The sequence below is a fragment of the Sarcophilus harrisii genome, chromosome 5 (genome assembly GCF_902635505.1).
Source record: "Sarcophilus harrisii chromosome 5, mSarHar1.11, whole genome shotgun sequence".
Classification (NCBI taxonomy): domain Eukaryota; kingdom Metazoa; phylum Chordata; class Mammalia; order Dasyuromorphia; family Dasyuridae; genus Sarcophilus; species Sarcophilus harrisii.
This window is the reverse complement of record NC_045430.1, coordinates 198,019,185-198,034,489: the sequence shown is the minus strand read 5'-3', so window position 1 is coordinate 198,034,489 and position 15,305 is coordinate 198,019,185. Positions and strand designations below refer to the sequence as shown.

At 36.2% G+C, this 15,305-nt stretch overlaps 1 protein-coding gene across 1 annotated transcript in view; it reads right to left on the bottom strand.

Moving 5' to 3' along the window:
* Positions 1–15,305, bottom strand: part of CNTNAP2 (contactin associated protein 2) — a 2,632,466-nt gene that overhangs the window by 196,266 nt on the left and 2,420,895 nt on the right. The window contains exon 19 of the mRNA XM_031941247.1: positions 7,419–7,649. Coding sequence (XP_031797107.1) covers positions 7,419–7,649 — 231 coding nt within the window. The remainder of the gene's footprint in view (positions 1–7,418; positions 7,650–15,305) is intronic.

The following is a 15,305-nucleotide window of genomic DNA, read 5'->3' as shown; positions in this document are numbered from 1 at the left end:
CTCTTCCTCTCCATTTTTCTCTCCCTCTCCTTCTCCCTCTCTTTCTCTCCATCTCTTTCTTCCTCTCTGTTTCCTTTCTCTTCTCTTCCTCTCCCCTCTCTTCTCTCTCCTCTCCTCACTCTCCTGTCGCATTTCCCCCCTCCCCATTCTAATGTTTATGGCTTCTTTATTTCTGTTCCACTACCTGAATTTATTTATGCTTTTCTTATACCCATAGGCTGGACCTAATTTACACTCAACCATTCATACTTTAATAGATTTGTGATCTCCTCCATGGGAGTATTCCCTCCAGATTGAAACCTATCAATTCTTGCCCAGACTGTCGGTAACTCTTCTAGATGATTAGACCCAATTTGTTGGGATATTTTCTCTAGATTAGGGCTCTTAATTTGAGGCCAATGTGCAGATTTTAGAAGGTCCATAAATTTAGATGGGGAAGAAATACATCTTTATTTCAATTTAATTGGTTTTCTTGGAAATTCTTTGTATTTTATTTGATGAATTAAAAAAATTCTAAAAAGTGGTCCATGGACTTCACTGGACTGCCAAGTGATCCATGCTTCCCAAAATATTTGGAATCCCTGCCTACATCTTTTGATATTGTATGGATATAAATAAATTATGTATAGCGTCCATCAGTTATTTCTTGTTTTTACTATGTGACCAATCCATCTTTCTTGCATTTTATTTCATTTCATTATTATTATACTTATTCTATTATCTAATTTATTATTAATATTATTTCATTTAAAGAAGATGATCTGGAGCTGTAATTTTCTTAGTATAGGAAACTCCCAGGTGAAGAAATCTTTTCAACTAGTACATTTCTGTCTTTTCTCTGTAATTTAAAGTCTCAATAAGTTATGTAGATCATTGAGAAATTAAGTGAGTTCCTGAAAATATTACAGCCTTTTATGTGTCAGAGGCAAATTTGAACACATTTTCCTCCCATTCCAGCTTGCAAATTTCTGTTCCATGTTGCCTTTCATGTCTCAGCCAAGAAATAAATTCCTTAAAAGAATCATGAAATGTTTTTTTTTCCTTTGGACACCTGCTTGTTGACACCTTGCTGCCTGACTAACTGCTTGAAGATTTCATCTGGCCACTTGGAATTGTGCAAACAGCCTTGATTTGATTCAATTTCATTTTGGTAAAGGAATACCTGGCTTTTGGAATTTTCTTCATGTAGAATCAAAAGTAGATTCTTTAGCAGATTACATGGAATCTACTTCTAGGTTCTCTTTCACTGTCCTTGCCATGAAATGCTGCTGCTCCTAATTTCTGGAAATCTTACTACCACTTTGTGCAAGTGGCAGCCCAAAGAATTCCTACTGGCTTCTTTCCTACTGATGTGCTATTGAATAAAACAAGGGAAAATTAAGCATGCTGACTAAATCCACTACAAATTTATATTATATAATCTCAAATGCACTTTCACTGCAGTAAGGCAATCCTTTATTACCTCCCTAGTTTAAATACTTTTCTACTCACCACAGTGGTTTTTCAAAACTTTCTTTTCCTCCTTAAATTTCACATAGCTCCCGCCACTACCATTTCAACAGAGAACCTTGCTTCATATTTGATTGAAAATGTTAAGGCCATTGCTAGAGAACTTTCCTTTTCTCCCTTGCTCAATCCCATCTCATAGAAGCCTTTTGTGGTATTGAGATGGCCCTTCTCATTGCCAAAGCAAATTTGCAGTTGTGCACTATTTGCACAAAGGATCCCATCCTATCTCATGCCCTTTAGCAGATTGTCCCCTCTCATCATTCCCAGTTGCACTTATCTTTAATTGCTCCTTTTCTATTAGCTGCTTCTGCACTGGTCACAAACATACTAGAGTCTCTCTATTCTAAAACAAAACAACAAATTAAACCCTCTCATTTCATTTTTCCATTTTTGTTCATCATTTACCCATATCTCTCCTGCCTTTTGTTGCTAAATGCCTCAAGAAAGCTTCCACTACTCTCATTCTCTTCTTAACTCTCTAATGTCTGGCTTCTCAGTTACTTCCATTTGATGGAAACCACTTTACATGATACCCAATTGTCAAATATAATGACCTTTTCTTGGTCATCATCCTTCTTGACCTCTGTAGCTTTTGACATTGTTGATCATCCTCTTCTTCATATCCTTTTCACTCAAGGTTTCCATGACACTAATTTATCCTGATTCTTCCCCTACTTATCTGACTTAGTTTCCTCTGAGATGGCTCTTCAGGTCACTGTTACTAATGATGGAAGGTTCTGTCCTGAGCCTTCTTCTTTTCTCCATCTACACATTTTCACTTAGTGATTTCATTGGCTTCCATGGATTCAGTTATCATTTCTATGCTGATGATTCTTAAATCTACTTACCTAGTCCGAACTTTTCTGCTGATCTCTAGTCTTGCATCTCCAACTGTCTATTGGAGATCTCAAATTGGATATCCCATAGTTATCTTAAACTCAAAACTGACATTATTTTCCCCCAAATTCTTCCCTCTTCCTAATTTCCCTATATCTTTAGAGAGTACCTCCAGCCTTGCCGCTTATCTATCATCCTTGACTCTTTTCGTTTCTCACCTCCCATATCCAATCTGTTGACAAAACTTCTTGATCATCCTTTTGTATATGTCTCATTCTCTCCTCTGACACTGCAAGCCTTCATCACTTCATGCTTGGACTACTGCAATAACCTGCTTGTTGTTCCCCTCTACAACAGTCCATCTTTCACTCAGCTGTCAAATTCAACTTCCAAAAAACACAGATTTTACTTCATCACCCTTCCACCCCACCTCAATAAATCCACCAAAAAACAATCTCCAGTGCTTCCCTATTACTTCCATCATTAAATAAAAAAGCCTTGGTATGGTGTTAAAACCTTTTAAATCCTACCCACCCTGCCCTCACATTTCCAGTATTCTTATACCTTACACCTCTCTTCCCACCATATTCTCCAATCTAGTGATACTAAACTCGGCTATTCTTGGATCATAATTCTTTAACACTCAACTCCAGGCATTTTTACTTGCTGTCCCCCATGACTAGAATTCATTACCTCCTAATTTCAATTTCTTGGCTTCCTTCAAATCTAACTAAAATCCTACTTTCTACAGGAAAGCTCTGATATTCCTTCTTGAGTTCTAGTGCCTTCCCTTTGCTGATAAGCTACAATTTTTCCTATAAGTAGTTTGTTTGTCTGTAATTGCTTGTAGATTGCCTTCTCCCTTAGACTCCCTTAGACTCTTTAAGAGCTGGGACTGTTTTTTGGCTTTCTTTGTATTCCTAACACTTAGCATAGTGCCTGGCACAGGGAAGATACTTAATAAAATGTCATTGGCTCACATTTGTCAAGGTGGGAAAGAGGAAAATTTAATTTATGTCAATGTATAGATGCCTTTATCCTTAAACTCTCTCTTTTATATATACTACAATGCTTTAATAACTGTACTAAAATCGACTTTAGGTTTATTTTCTTCATTTTTATGATTTTCTTTCTTTTTTTAATTTAAATTTATATTTTTATTGCTTCATCCTTTAAAAATGACAAAAATAATTTGTTCTGAGGGGTATGTGAGAGTTAGAAAGCTAGAATATCATGAATGGCTCAAAATGGTTATTCAAATAGATTTAGATAATAAATTTCAAATGACATATTTAAAATGCTTCCAATAACAGTAAGAGGATGTCAATATAGCAGTGAAAAGTGTATTAAAATTTAACCACTAAAAATACAACATGATGAAAAAAGATACTTCATTGATCTCACATTCATCTCCTAAATGAATTAATATCATCATAAACTATTTCTTTTTGATGGTCCATAGTAAACAAGGTCCCCAATGGATTCCCTTTCTCATAGTTAGCACCATTAAGACACATTTATGGACTATAACTGAGAAGGGTAAATTGTGTAGTCCTAAAAAATCAGGAATGTAACTTGAGAGAAGTGAGTTGGGCTTTGCCCCTGGATACCAAAACTTAAGAGGGCACAACAATTTAAAATAACTTTAAAAGATTGTACATTCAAAGAGTCTTTAGACAAGTTAGACAAAGGGCAATACAAGATAGCTTGAGCTGAGCACTTAATGAATGATCTTGATATTGCTCATAGAATTCAATGGTGGAAGAAACCAGAGTGGACAAGTTTAGACTGAGGCAGCTGTACAGAGAGTTTGAAATTTGGGGCTGGGCTGTGAGGGAAAAATAGGACTGAAATAGGCAAAGAGAATGATAAAAAAGCTTTCTAGGAAGCAGAAAGAATACAAACAAAAAGATAGCAGCAATTAGGTAGTGTAGTGCATAGAGAACCAGGTCTGGAGTTCAAATGTAGCCATTTACACTTATTAGAGGTATGTTGAGTAAGTTACTTAACTTCTGTATGTCTCAGTTTCTTCATGTGTAAAATGGGTTTAATAATAGTAATATCTACCTCCCAAAGCATAAAATGTGATAACAATTATAAAGCACTTAGCATAGTGCCTGAAACATAATAAGCATCATCTAAATCTTATTTTTATTTTTAGCTATTATTGTTTTAAGGTAAGTGTATGCTGTAATAGGGAAATAATGAATGTACCAATTTGGTTCAAATGTTTCATGGTCAGGAATGGCAGAAAGTATTACAAGAGTGGCATCTAGGGGACAAACTATGGAAAGCCTTGAATTTCAGATTAAGAAATTTAGACTTTCTTTATCCCATCAGTACTGGGGAGCCACTGAAGGTTTTGAAAGGGCACAAATAATGTAAAACAATGTTTTTGATCATGAATTTGGCAGGGAGACACAGGATAGGTTAACCTAAACAGGAGAAAACAGAGAAGGTCAGAGTGCTAGGGTGGGATAATAAGGACTTGGACTAGGGTATTGGTAGAGTGAATGAAAACAAAGGGATAAATGTAAAATATTTCACAAAAGAAGAAATTACTGGACTTAGTGAATAATTGGTTTGGATTGGTGAAGAACAGAAAGGAAGGAGGGGCAGTGGTTGAGGGATAGAGTCCAAGGTAATTCCAAGGTTCTTTCACATTTGGGACTGGGATAATGATAACACCATTAAAAGATACAGGTTTGTTTGGAGGGTGGAGAAGCTAGTTTGAATGGAACCCTCCTAAATGGAGTTTTTCTAAGGCTAAATTTGAAGTAGCAGTGGAACATTCAGGCAGACATTCTTTTCTATCTGTTTTTCCTCTGAACAAATTTGCAGCTAAAATATCAATTCCTTTTCTCTCCAGTTCCTTTTCTCTTGGGGCTCCAAGTCTGGAGTCAGGAAAACCCATCTTCTTGAGTTCAAATCCAGTCTCACTTACTAGCTGTGTGACCCTGGGCAAGTCATTTAATTCTTTTTGCCTCAGTTTCTTCAGGTGTAAAATGAGTTAAGAAGGAAATGGCAAATCAATTTTAATATCTTTGCTAAGAAAATTCCAAATGTAGTTACAAAGACTTGGACACAACTGAAAAATGACTGAACAATAACAGCAAAATGGGATAATTCAAAATGGGTTATTGGATGGAAAAGGAGAAGTTTCATTCTGGAGACCTTCACTTGAAACAGAACTTTGGTGAAATTCTAGCAAGCAAAATTTTAAAATCTGTATTTTAAATCACCTGTCCCTAATGATAACAAATAACATTAGCCTGATTTTAAGAAATCTTACATTTTAGATTAGTTTGTGTGTATTTGTGTATAGATATGTGCCTGTGCATGTGTGTGTGAATCTATTATGTACCATCTGCTAGATTTGTGTCTCAGATAGTCTGTAAGAGAGTAAGGAGATCAATACAAAAGTGAGACAGTCCCTGCCTTCATGGATCTTGCATTCTATTAAAGAAGGTCTTTTAATTGGGCACATTATTAGAATTCATAGTTTACCTTGAAAAGTACTTAACAACAAATTTTAGTTCCCTTTTTTATTATATAATTTTATAATTCAGATATTGGAGACTATTTCATTTTGTAATTTTTAAATAAAAAATTTCCAAGTTTTGTAAGCTTTTAGAAATTTTTAAAAAAATTCCTGTCAAGTTGTTAAATGGTGATAATTTAAACCAAATATTGACATAATCTATTCTCCCCCATAAGGATCACCAGAAGAAAACCCCAAGATGAAAATGGTGATCATATTTGCATTTCTTTTGTATATGGGGATTTGATGCTTCAGGTGAGTTTGTGAATATTTGTTTCATCATCAAAGTAATGTAATACTTTCCCAAATACTTTTGGCTGAATTCTTACCTATTCTTTAAAGTCTAAATCATATATCACTTTTTTTTTTGTGAAGCTTTCTCAGATCACTCCAGAAAGGAACAAGCTCTTTCTCTGAAGATCTCACAAAATATTCTGATTGCATTTCTCTGATATAATGACCATCTAGTTTTTAGTATGACAGTTATTTATCAAGGCAGCTGGTGATACAGTGAATATAACATGGCCTAGAATCAAGAAGGCCTGATACTTACTCAGATACTAACTAGATGTGTGACTCTGAGCAAGCCAATTAACTTCTGTTTTCTTTAGTTTTATCATCTATACAATTTGGGTAATAACAGTATCTCACGGGGTTGTTATGAGAATGGGAAGGAGAGAATATTTTAAAAAAGTGTTTGAGAGTGGATACAACATAAATTCATATTCTATTTTTTATATGAATTATATAGAGATAGTTTGATACAGTATATGAGAGTCCATTTTGAAGCCAGGAAAACCTGGAATCAAATCAATTTAATAGCTGTGTGATAGAGAGCAAGCCACTTAATTAGCTTCATAGTCTAATTAACTAGGCAACTCTCTGAGACTTTATGTCACAGAGAAGTTACCAACATGCATTAGTAAAGGGATTTTCCTTGCTGAAGAGTCCCTTCTGTCAGTGAAATCACAGATTGGTTTATTTTCCCCATTCTTTGGTCAATCAAGCTTTCCAGGCACTGTGCTAAGTGCTAGGGGTAGAGAAAAGCAAAAATTATCTATGCATCTAAGATTGTAAAATTTATGAAGCAAAGAACATGTCATCTAAGCTTCACACCCAGGATGTCCTAACACAACGTTCTGCATACAACAATCACCTATTTTATACTTATTGAGTGGAATTGTATTTCCATCCCTATTTAGGGGGTTATGACTGTGTGAGTTTGAAGTGGGACACCTTGGCACATCACTGCCAGGAGAATTCTGAGAAGTAGCTTGCATTGGACACAGAATTCCCTGAGATTCAACCAGACTCTCTTGGCTCCAAACTCTAAAGAGTGTTAGTTTTCTCATTCATTCCAGCTTTGGTTATCAGCATCAACTGCTGTCCCTCTGCTACCCCACCTGGTCTGGCTGTGAGATCAGAGACTCTCCTCTGCTAGCCACATGAGCGCATCCCTTCTTATCCTCTAAGAATTTATGAAAATCCTAGCACAGGTGAATCATGGCCAGAGAAGGGTGGAGATCCTTACCAGAGGGTTTCACCAGAACTGCCAGGAAGTCTGTGGTTTGGGAGCTGACGTAGAGGAGGATGCAGGGAACCTTGGTGGTGCTGAAGCTAAAACTGAGCTCTTCCTTGGCCAGGTCAGGCATGGAGTTCTGAGTGTCTGGAGAGCTGCCACTTCGATTGGGGGCATCCTTGGTTCCTGGTGCTTGGAAGTTATACCGTAGCCACATTCCCTCTTCAAAAAAAGCTCCAACATCTGGGAAATTTAAAAACAGGAAAAAAGAAATCTAAAAATAATGGAAAGTCCTAGGAAGCTACTGGACATCTCCAACTGTGCAGCATAGGTGGGAGTGGTTTGTTAGAATAATGGTGTTTTTTCCCTAACTGATGTCCTCTCACTCCAGTGATAGACAGTTATCTGAACAAGGGTAGGCCAACTGAAGGTATCCTGGGGTGCTGGAAATGGATCTTACATATAATGTTGCATAAAATTAGTGCTTAATGAAACACTGACATTGGCACTCCCTGTTGTATTTGGAGATCAACAGCAAGAGGGCTGATTTTTAAAACTAAAATTAACAACACTAATTTTGTACAAATGCTGTCATGGGGAAAACCCTGGTGATAAATCATAAAGGAAAATAAAGTTGGGACCATAAAAAAAAGCATGCAAATTTTTCAATAAATTCACAGAGATGTGATGTAAAATTTGAGGAACATAAATCATACCAGAAAAAGTTTTCTTCTATAATACTCAGAATAAACTATTATCATATTAAAGAAAGACATTTCAGACACACAGATATTCTGAGGTACTCTTTCCTGGATTGGCAGCACAATTGCTCAGGGCACTGCAGCTCTGTAGACCCCTAGTTATTTCTTCTTCCAGCTAGGTTTGGCTATGAGAACAATGGGTTCTCAAAGGCTAGGGCCTCACATAGTTACCCTCTCGAAGGTAGGCCTTTAGAGAATGTAATTGCAAAGGAAACTATTGACATTATCCAAATCTAAGAATTCTGAGAAAGTTGGAGCTCAGGGACAGTGAGAACTATCTCTGGAATTTTTCTAATTAAACTCAGCCTTGGTTTTTAGAGTATCAGGACACTGTGCTATCTCCTATAATTTAATAAATCATATGGAATCATTCAATATGAGAGGAAAAAAGGAATAGAAACCATGGTCCCAATCTCCAAATCTCATATTCTAGTTGATGAAATTGAACTTTCCAATTTGGATGACAGTGCTGTCAGTTTCTATTTTCTTCCCCTCATGCTCTTCAGTGCCTAAAATGAAGACATTTGAAAATTCAAATAAACCAAAACAAGCATTAGATTTATTATCCAGAGTTCATAATTATGATTTTAATTTCTTCTTTATTAAAATACAGGATGAAAGCCCAAATCTTCCATTTGGAGATTTCTAAGAAGGGTCTTGCTAGTAAAGGGTTGGAGTATATTTTTCCTATCAAGGGAATAATAGAGTCCCACAAGTTAAAAAAATACCCTTAAAAAGAAAACGAATGAAAACTCTCCACTAATATATTTTTGAACTAAAAACAGGAAACATGTACTATTAATATCAATTCACTTTATATGACATTTTACAATTTACAAAGTGTTTTTTTTCATAACCTTGCAAAATAGGTAATGAAAGCCTGATTATTCCCATTTTATAGAGAAGAGCATGTTAAGAAGTTGAGTGGCCTCTCCATGGCCAATATTTTGAAGCATTACTTTTTAAAAACTCATACTGCAGTTCTAAATTATGGTCAGTTTAAAGGAGTAAGGCAGAAAGGAAATAGAGAAAGAAAGGGGCAGAGAGCAATAGAAAAAGAGGGATACATTAACACAGAGAAAAAATAAAAAAAAAAAAATAAAAGAAGTGACCCTTGTTGTTGAGCCATTTCAGTCATGTTGAATTCTTTGAGACAGTGTTTTGCCATTTCCTTCTCTAGCTCCTTTTACAGATGACCTGAGGCAAACAGGATTAGATGACTTGCCCAGAATCCCATGAGTGTTTGAGGTCAGATTTGAAGATGAGCCAGAAAGATGAATCTTTCTGACTTTAGTCCTAGCTCTTTATCCACCGAGCCACCTAGCTACCCTCAAAGACAATGCTGCAGTTACTGCACAACTGCACCGGTCAACCTTGCTTCTGAGACCAGCATTTCTTTGTCTACATATCTGAAGATAACTAGGATTTATATTGGAGGCAAAATGCAAAACTTAACCTAGGGCCACTTAGGTAGCAAGTAGCTTAAAAGCTCATAGGAAATCAATTGGAAGGAAGCTCTGAGCTCCTAGGAGCTAACCCTTTATTTTCCTGATAAGAATAAAAAAAGAGGTTACTGTGAATTTAAATTCTCTGACTCCAGATTAAAGGTCTTCCATTACCAGATACTAGGAGGAGCAGGCTGTCATGTTTTTCAACAACAAAGTGATTAAATATTCTATAGTCCTGGAAAGTTAGCCAAAGCATGGGGGACTGGGCAGAATCATGAATGTAGGATTGAAAAAGACATAGATTGTAGGGAAGTCAGAAAGTAGAAAGGGCAAGAACCCTAATGAGAGATCTTGAAAGATGAAAGGTCAAAATCTGTTGCATTCCCATTCCAAGTACTTGGGGCTGGAAAAGTAGCCATAGTCTAAAAGTCTGATTTACTGTCTGAGGGACAGGAGAATTGAGCTAGAAATGACACTGTGAAAATCTTTTGGCCTGGTACAAAAGTGGTCTCAGAGTCATGGGCAGATTGAGCCCTCAGATCCAAAGCAATAACATATATTTAGCAGAAAGGAAGGACCAAGAGAAGGCAGGAAGCCAAGTTTTGTGTCCCAGATTATGAATCTGTCATTTTGACTTGTAGTCATTCCAGAGCAGGTGAACAGAGAAAATTTAGAATGATAAAACAAAAACAAAACCAAAATAAGGACAATAAAAGCTTAACTATGCCATGGAGATCACTTTTTCATATGTTTTGGGATCCTCGTTAAAAAGCTTGGTGGATTTCTGTTGGTTTGCAGCAGCGGAGAGACCACATTTAGAAGTGTTAAGCTGAAATCACATCATAAACCAACTGTTAAAGCACAAACCTCACATAGCTGTAAATAATTTAAAATCTACAGTGACAGATTTAAAGCTGTCATTGGATCACTTCAGAACCATTTCAGATAAAGTCAAAATCCAGAACTGTAATAATCTTTAGGAGAATAGTCCATTCATACTCACTGAATAAATGATTAAAGTAGCATTAATTTATAAAGCTCAAAGTAACTCAGCCTAATACTTCTTTGGGTGACCTTGAGTGAACAGCACAGAGGCACTGGAGTGATGCCTTTTGTGGACAACTAATAATACACACTCAGTAAAAACAACCAGGTTACATACAATCTGATTGCTTGAGGGAAAGAGGCAACACAATCTACTGACTCTAGCTTCCCTGAGACAGAAGAGGGCAGGATCTTTCTTAAATTAGGTCAGGTTTCATAAAATTTTCTAATACCTGTTATGCGATTTCTAGTCACAGAAAGCTACGCTGGCAACCTTGAGAGGTCATTTAGCCATTGCTGTCTTTAGACAGGCTCATGCACTTGGAGCTACAGGAGATCACAGAAGTCAGAAAGTTGAACTCCCTCATTTTACAGAGGAGAAATCGGAGGTTCAAATTCTCTTGCCTAAGATCATCAACAGTGTGAGATTTGAGCTCTATGGAATCATATCTCAAGGACCCCTGATTAATCAGAAGCTTCTGGATGGAAAAGATACAGATAAAAGGATCTTCATGGTGCTTTTCAGTTCATAAAACCTTTTTTATTAAATACATAAATAAGCTCTTCTGATTCTCCACAATCATATGAGATAGGAAGAGCAGGTATTGGCAGGATCATCAACTGAGAGTTAGAAGGAATCTTAGGGGAACCTTTCAGCCAAGCCCATTATTTTATAAATGTTGTATCTGAGGCCCAGAGAGATTAAATGATTTGTCTATGGCTACATGGGTAGGAAATAGAAGGTCCATGTCTACTGATTGCTCTTCTAGTTTTCTTTTTATTGGCTTATATCTTTTGCCTTATCCCACTTGTCTTGTGTTTGGATGAAAAAAGCTAAGTATATACTAAGAGAATTAATTAGGTAAAGGAAACAATTAAATGAAGGAAAATGTGTTCTGAATGGCTGCTTCTTTTGAACTTTAATATAGATTAAGTTCACCTTCTCTCTTCTTCCAATTCTATATTTCAGTCAAAGTGTTTTTCTCTTCATACATAGCCCTATATCTCCTCTCTCTGTGCTTTTTGTGATGCCTTTTCCCTTTGCCTGGAATGCTCTGCCTCCTGGTCTTGTACCATAGAATCCTTCTTAAGATTTTTCTGAAATGTAAGAAGCTCTCCTTTATTCCTCTCCCTGCTAGTACCCTTCTTCCTTAACAGCTCTAAAGTTAACTATACTGTATTTATTCTGTACATGACAAAAATAACTAGTATTTATATAACATTGTAAAAGTTATAAAGCACTTTATGATTATCTCAGGTTATCCTCAAAATAATATTGGGAGGTAGATACTAAAATTTATTCTGCAAATATTTATGTATGTACATACTGATTCCCTTAAGAGAGTGCAAACTCACTGAAAACAGGGAATATTTTCATTTTTGCTTTTATATCCAACAAAGTGCCTGGCACATCAAGTTTTACTTTAGTTATTTTTCGGTCACGTCTGACTCTTCATGACCCACTTTGAGGTTTTCTTGGCAAAGATACTAGATTTTTTTTTGCCATTTCCTTTGACAGCTCATTTTACAGATGAGGAAACTAAGGCAAACCTGGTTAAGTGACCTGCACAGATAATGCAACTGTTAAGTGTCTGAGGCCAGATTTGAGTCTTCCTGATTTTATGCCTGGCACTCTGTGCACTAAGGTTCCACCTAGCCACCCATAATTGGCACATAGTAGGCACTCAGTAAAAACCTAATTGACCATAACTTCACTAATCAGTTTTGTATTGAGAATTTCATCATCTTTTCTTTTTCTATAAGTTTCAAAATGGTATGCTACTTTTCAGATATTACATCATCTATATTTTACACATGAGAACACTCAAGCTTATACACAGCGGTTTTGTGACTTGCCAAGGTTTACATAACACATTAGTGGAACAGCTGGGATCAGCCCGTAGGTGTTCTGAATGCCAACCTAGTGCTTTCTTCTATATACCATATTATCTCTAGAAATAGAGATTTTTAAATTAATTTTCTCAATAGAATCATTTTTCTAATTACATGTCAAGATAGTTTTTAACATTCATTTTTATAAGATTTTAAGCTCCTGATTTTTCCTCCTTCTTTCTTTTCTTCCCTATTCTCCAAGAGAGCAAGCAATCCAATATAGATTATACATGTAGAATCATTTAAAACATACTTAGTTAGATATTAGTCATGTTGTGAAAGAAAAGTCAGAGCAATACGAAAAAGCCATAAGAAAGAAAAATAAAGAACAAAAAAGGAAAAAATAGAATATTTCTATCTGTATTCAGTTTCCATAGTTCTCTTTCTAGATGTCATCTCTAGTTTTTTCATCTATATCTTGCTACTGGATTCAGAGGTCTGTGGAGGGGGAAATGAGGCAGGTAATTTTGCACAGCCCTCCCTCACTTAAATTCAATTCACCTGCATGTCATAGCATCACTTCCCTGATGTCATGATTCTCTTGGAGAATGAATGACAAACAACCTATGGTTGGGAATGGCATTTTCTATCCCAAGTTCATTGTAATTGTCTTGGATCACTGTATTTCTGAGAAGTGCTAAGTCTATTGTACTTGATCATCACATAATCTTATTGTTATTGTGTATAATGATCTCCTGATTCTACATCACTTAGCATCAATTCATGTCAGTCTCTCCAGGCTTTTCTGAAATCATCCTGTTGGTTATTTCTTACAGACCATAATTTATTCAGTTATTCTCCACTTGATGGACATCCATTCAGTTTCCAGTTTCTTGCCACCTAAAAGAGGCCTGACACAAACATTTTTGCACATGTAAGGCCCTTTCCCTTCTTTATCCTCTTTGGGATATAAGCTCAGGAGTAACACTGCTGGATCAAAGGGTATGCAAGTTTGATAGCCCTTTGGGCATAGTTCCAAATTGCTCTCCAGAATGGCTAAACCAGTTCACAACTCCATCAATAATGAATCAGGGTCCCAATTTTACCACATACAATATTTATCATTATCTTTTCTCATCATTTTAGTCAATCTGAGAGATTTAGATCTTAGAGTCTAAATTGACTCCTTTCCCAAACTTCCTTTTTTTTTTTTTTTTTTTTTGTTTAAAGGCATGCTATTCTTTCAGCCTCCCACAACTATAACCTTGGTATCATTTTATATTCCTCCCTCTCGCTCTCCTGTATGTCCAATTATTTGCCAAATCTCACTGTTTCTCCACAGTTTATCCTGCATCTAGCTCCTTTTTAATATTCACACAATCATGGCTTCTGTTCAGTCTCTCATCACCTTTACTTAGATTATTATAAGAGGTTCCTAGTTAGTTTCTTTGTTGTAAGTCTCTTCAAATCCAGCCTATTTTCCATACAGTGCCAAAATGATTTTCCTGAAGGAAAATCAGACCATGACATTCTCCTATTCATTATACATCAGAGATTCCAACTATTGAATCTAGGGAAATTTATTTATTTCATTATTTAGCTTTTAAAACCTCTTATAACTTAATACCAACATATCTTTCCAGGATCTTTTATTCCTATTCCTGCACCACGATCCATATAAACTGGCTTTCTCTCTATTTCTCATATACAACAAATGTTCCATCTTTTGAATGAATACCTTTGTAATGGATGTTCCTCATACCAGGAATGTATCATGTCTATTTAAGAGAATTCCCTTTTTTTAAGACACAGCTCAAAGACACTTCCCTCTCCATGAAGCCTTTTCTGATCTTGGAAACCATTTTCTTTCTTCTAAACTATCTTATATTGTACTAATTTTGACTTAACAATACCAAAAAACCCAGAGTTTCTCTATCAGCTAACCCAACATGACTCATAGATGGAACCACTGGTTAGAGCAAATGGAGAAATATTGAAGGCTGTGGATAAATACCTTGGTAATATACTTTCTAAGGATATATACATAGATAATGAGGTTGATTCACCCACTGCCAGAATTAGCTCAGTGTTTGGGAGACTCTAAAGGAAAGTGTGGGAAAGAAGAGGCTTTGCAAGAAGATTTCTTAGTCAAGCAAGCCATTCTCCAATTGATAAATGGTCAAAAGACATGAACAGATAATTTTCAGATGATGAAATGGAAACTATTTCCACTCATATGAAAGAGTGTTCCAAATCACTATGATCAGAGAAATGCAAATTAAGACAACTCTGAGGTACCACTACACACCACTCATATTGGCTAAGATGACAGGAAAAAATAATGGTGATTTTTGGAGGGGATGCGGGAAAACTGGAGCACTGATGCATTGTTGGTGGAGTTGTGAATGAATCCAACCATTCTGGAGAGCAATTTGGAACTATGCCCTAAAAGTTATCAAACCGTGCATACCCCTTGATCCAGCAGTGCTACTACTGGGCTTATACCCCAAAGAGAGACTAAAGAAGGGAAAGGCACCTGTATGTGCCAAAATGTTTGTGGCAGCCCTGTTTGTAGTGGTTAGAAACTGGAAAATGAATGGAGGCCCATCAATTGGAGAATGGTTGGGTAAATTGTGATATATGAATGTTATGGAATATTATTGTTCTGTAAGAAATGACCAACAGGATGAATACAGAGAGGCTTGGAGAGACTTACATGAACTGATGCTAAGTGAAATGAGCAGAACCAGGAGATCATTATATACTTCAACAACAATATTGTATGAGGATGTATTCTAATGGAAGTGGATTTC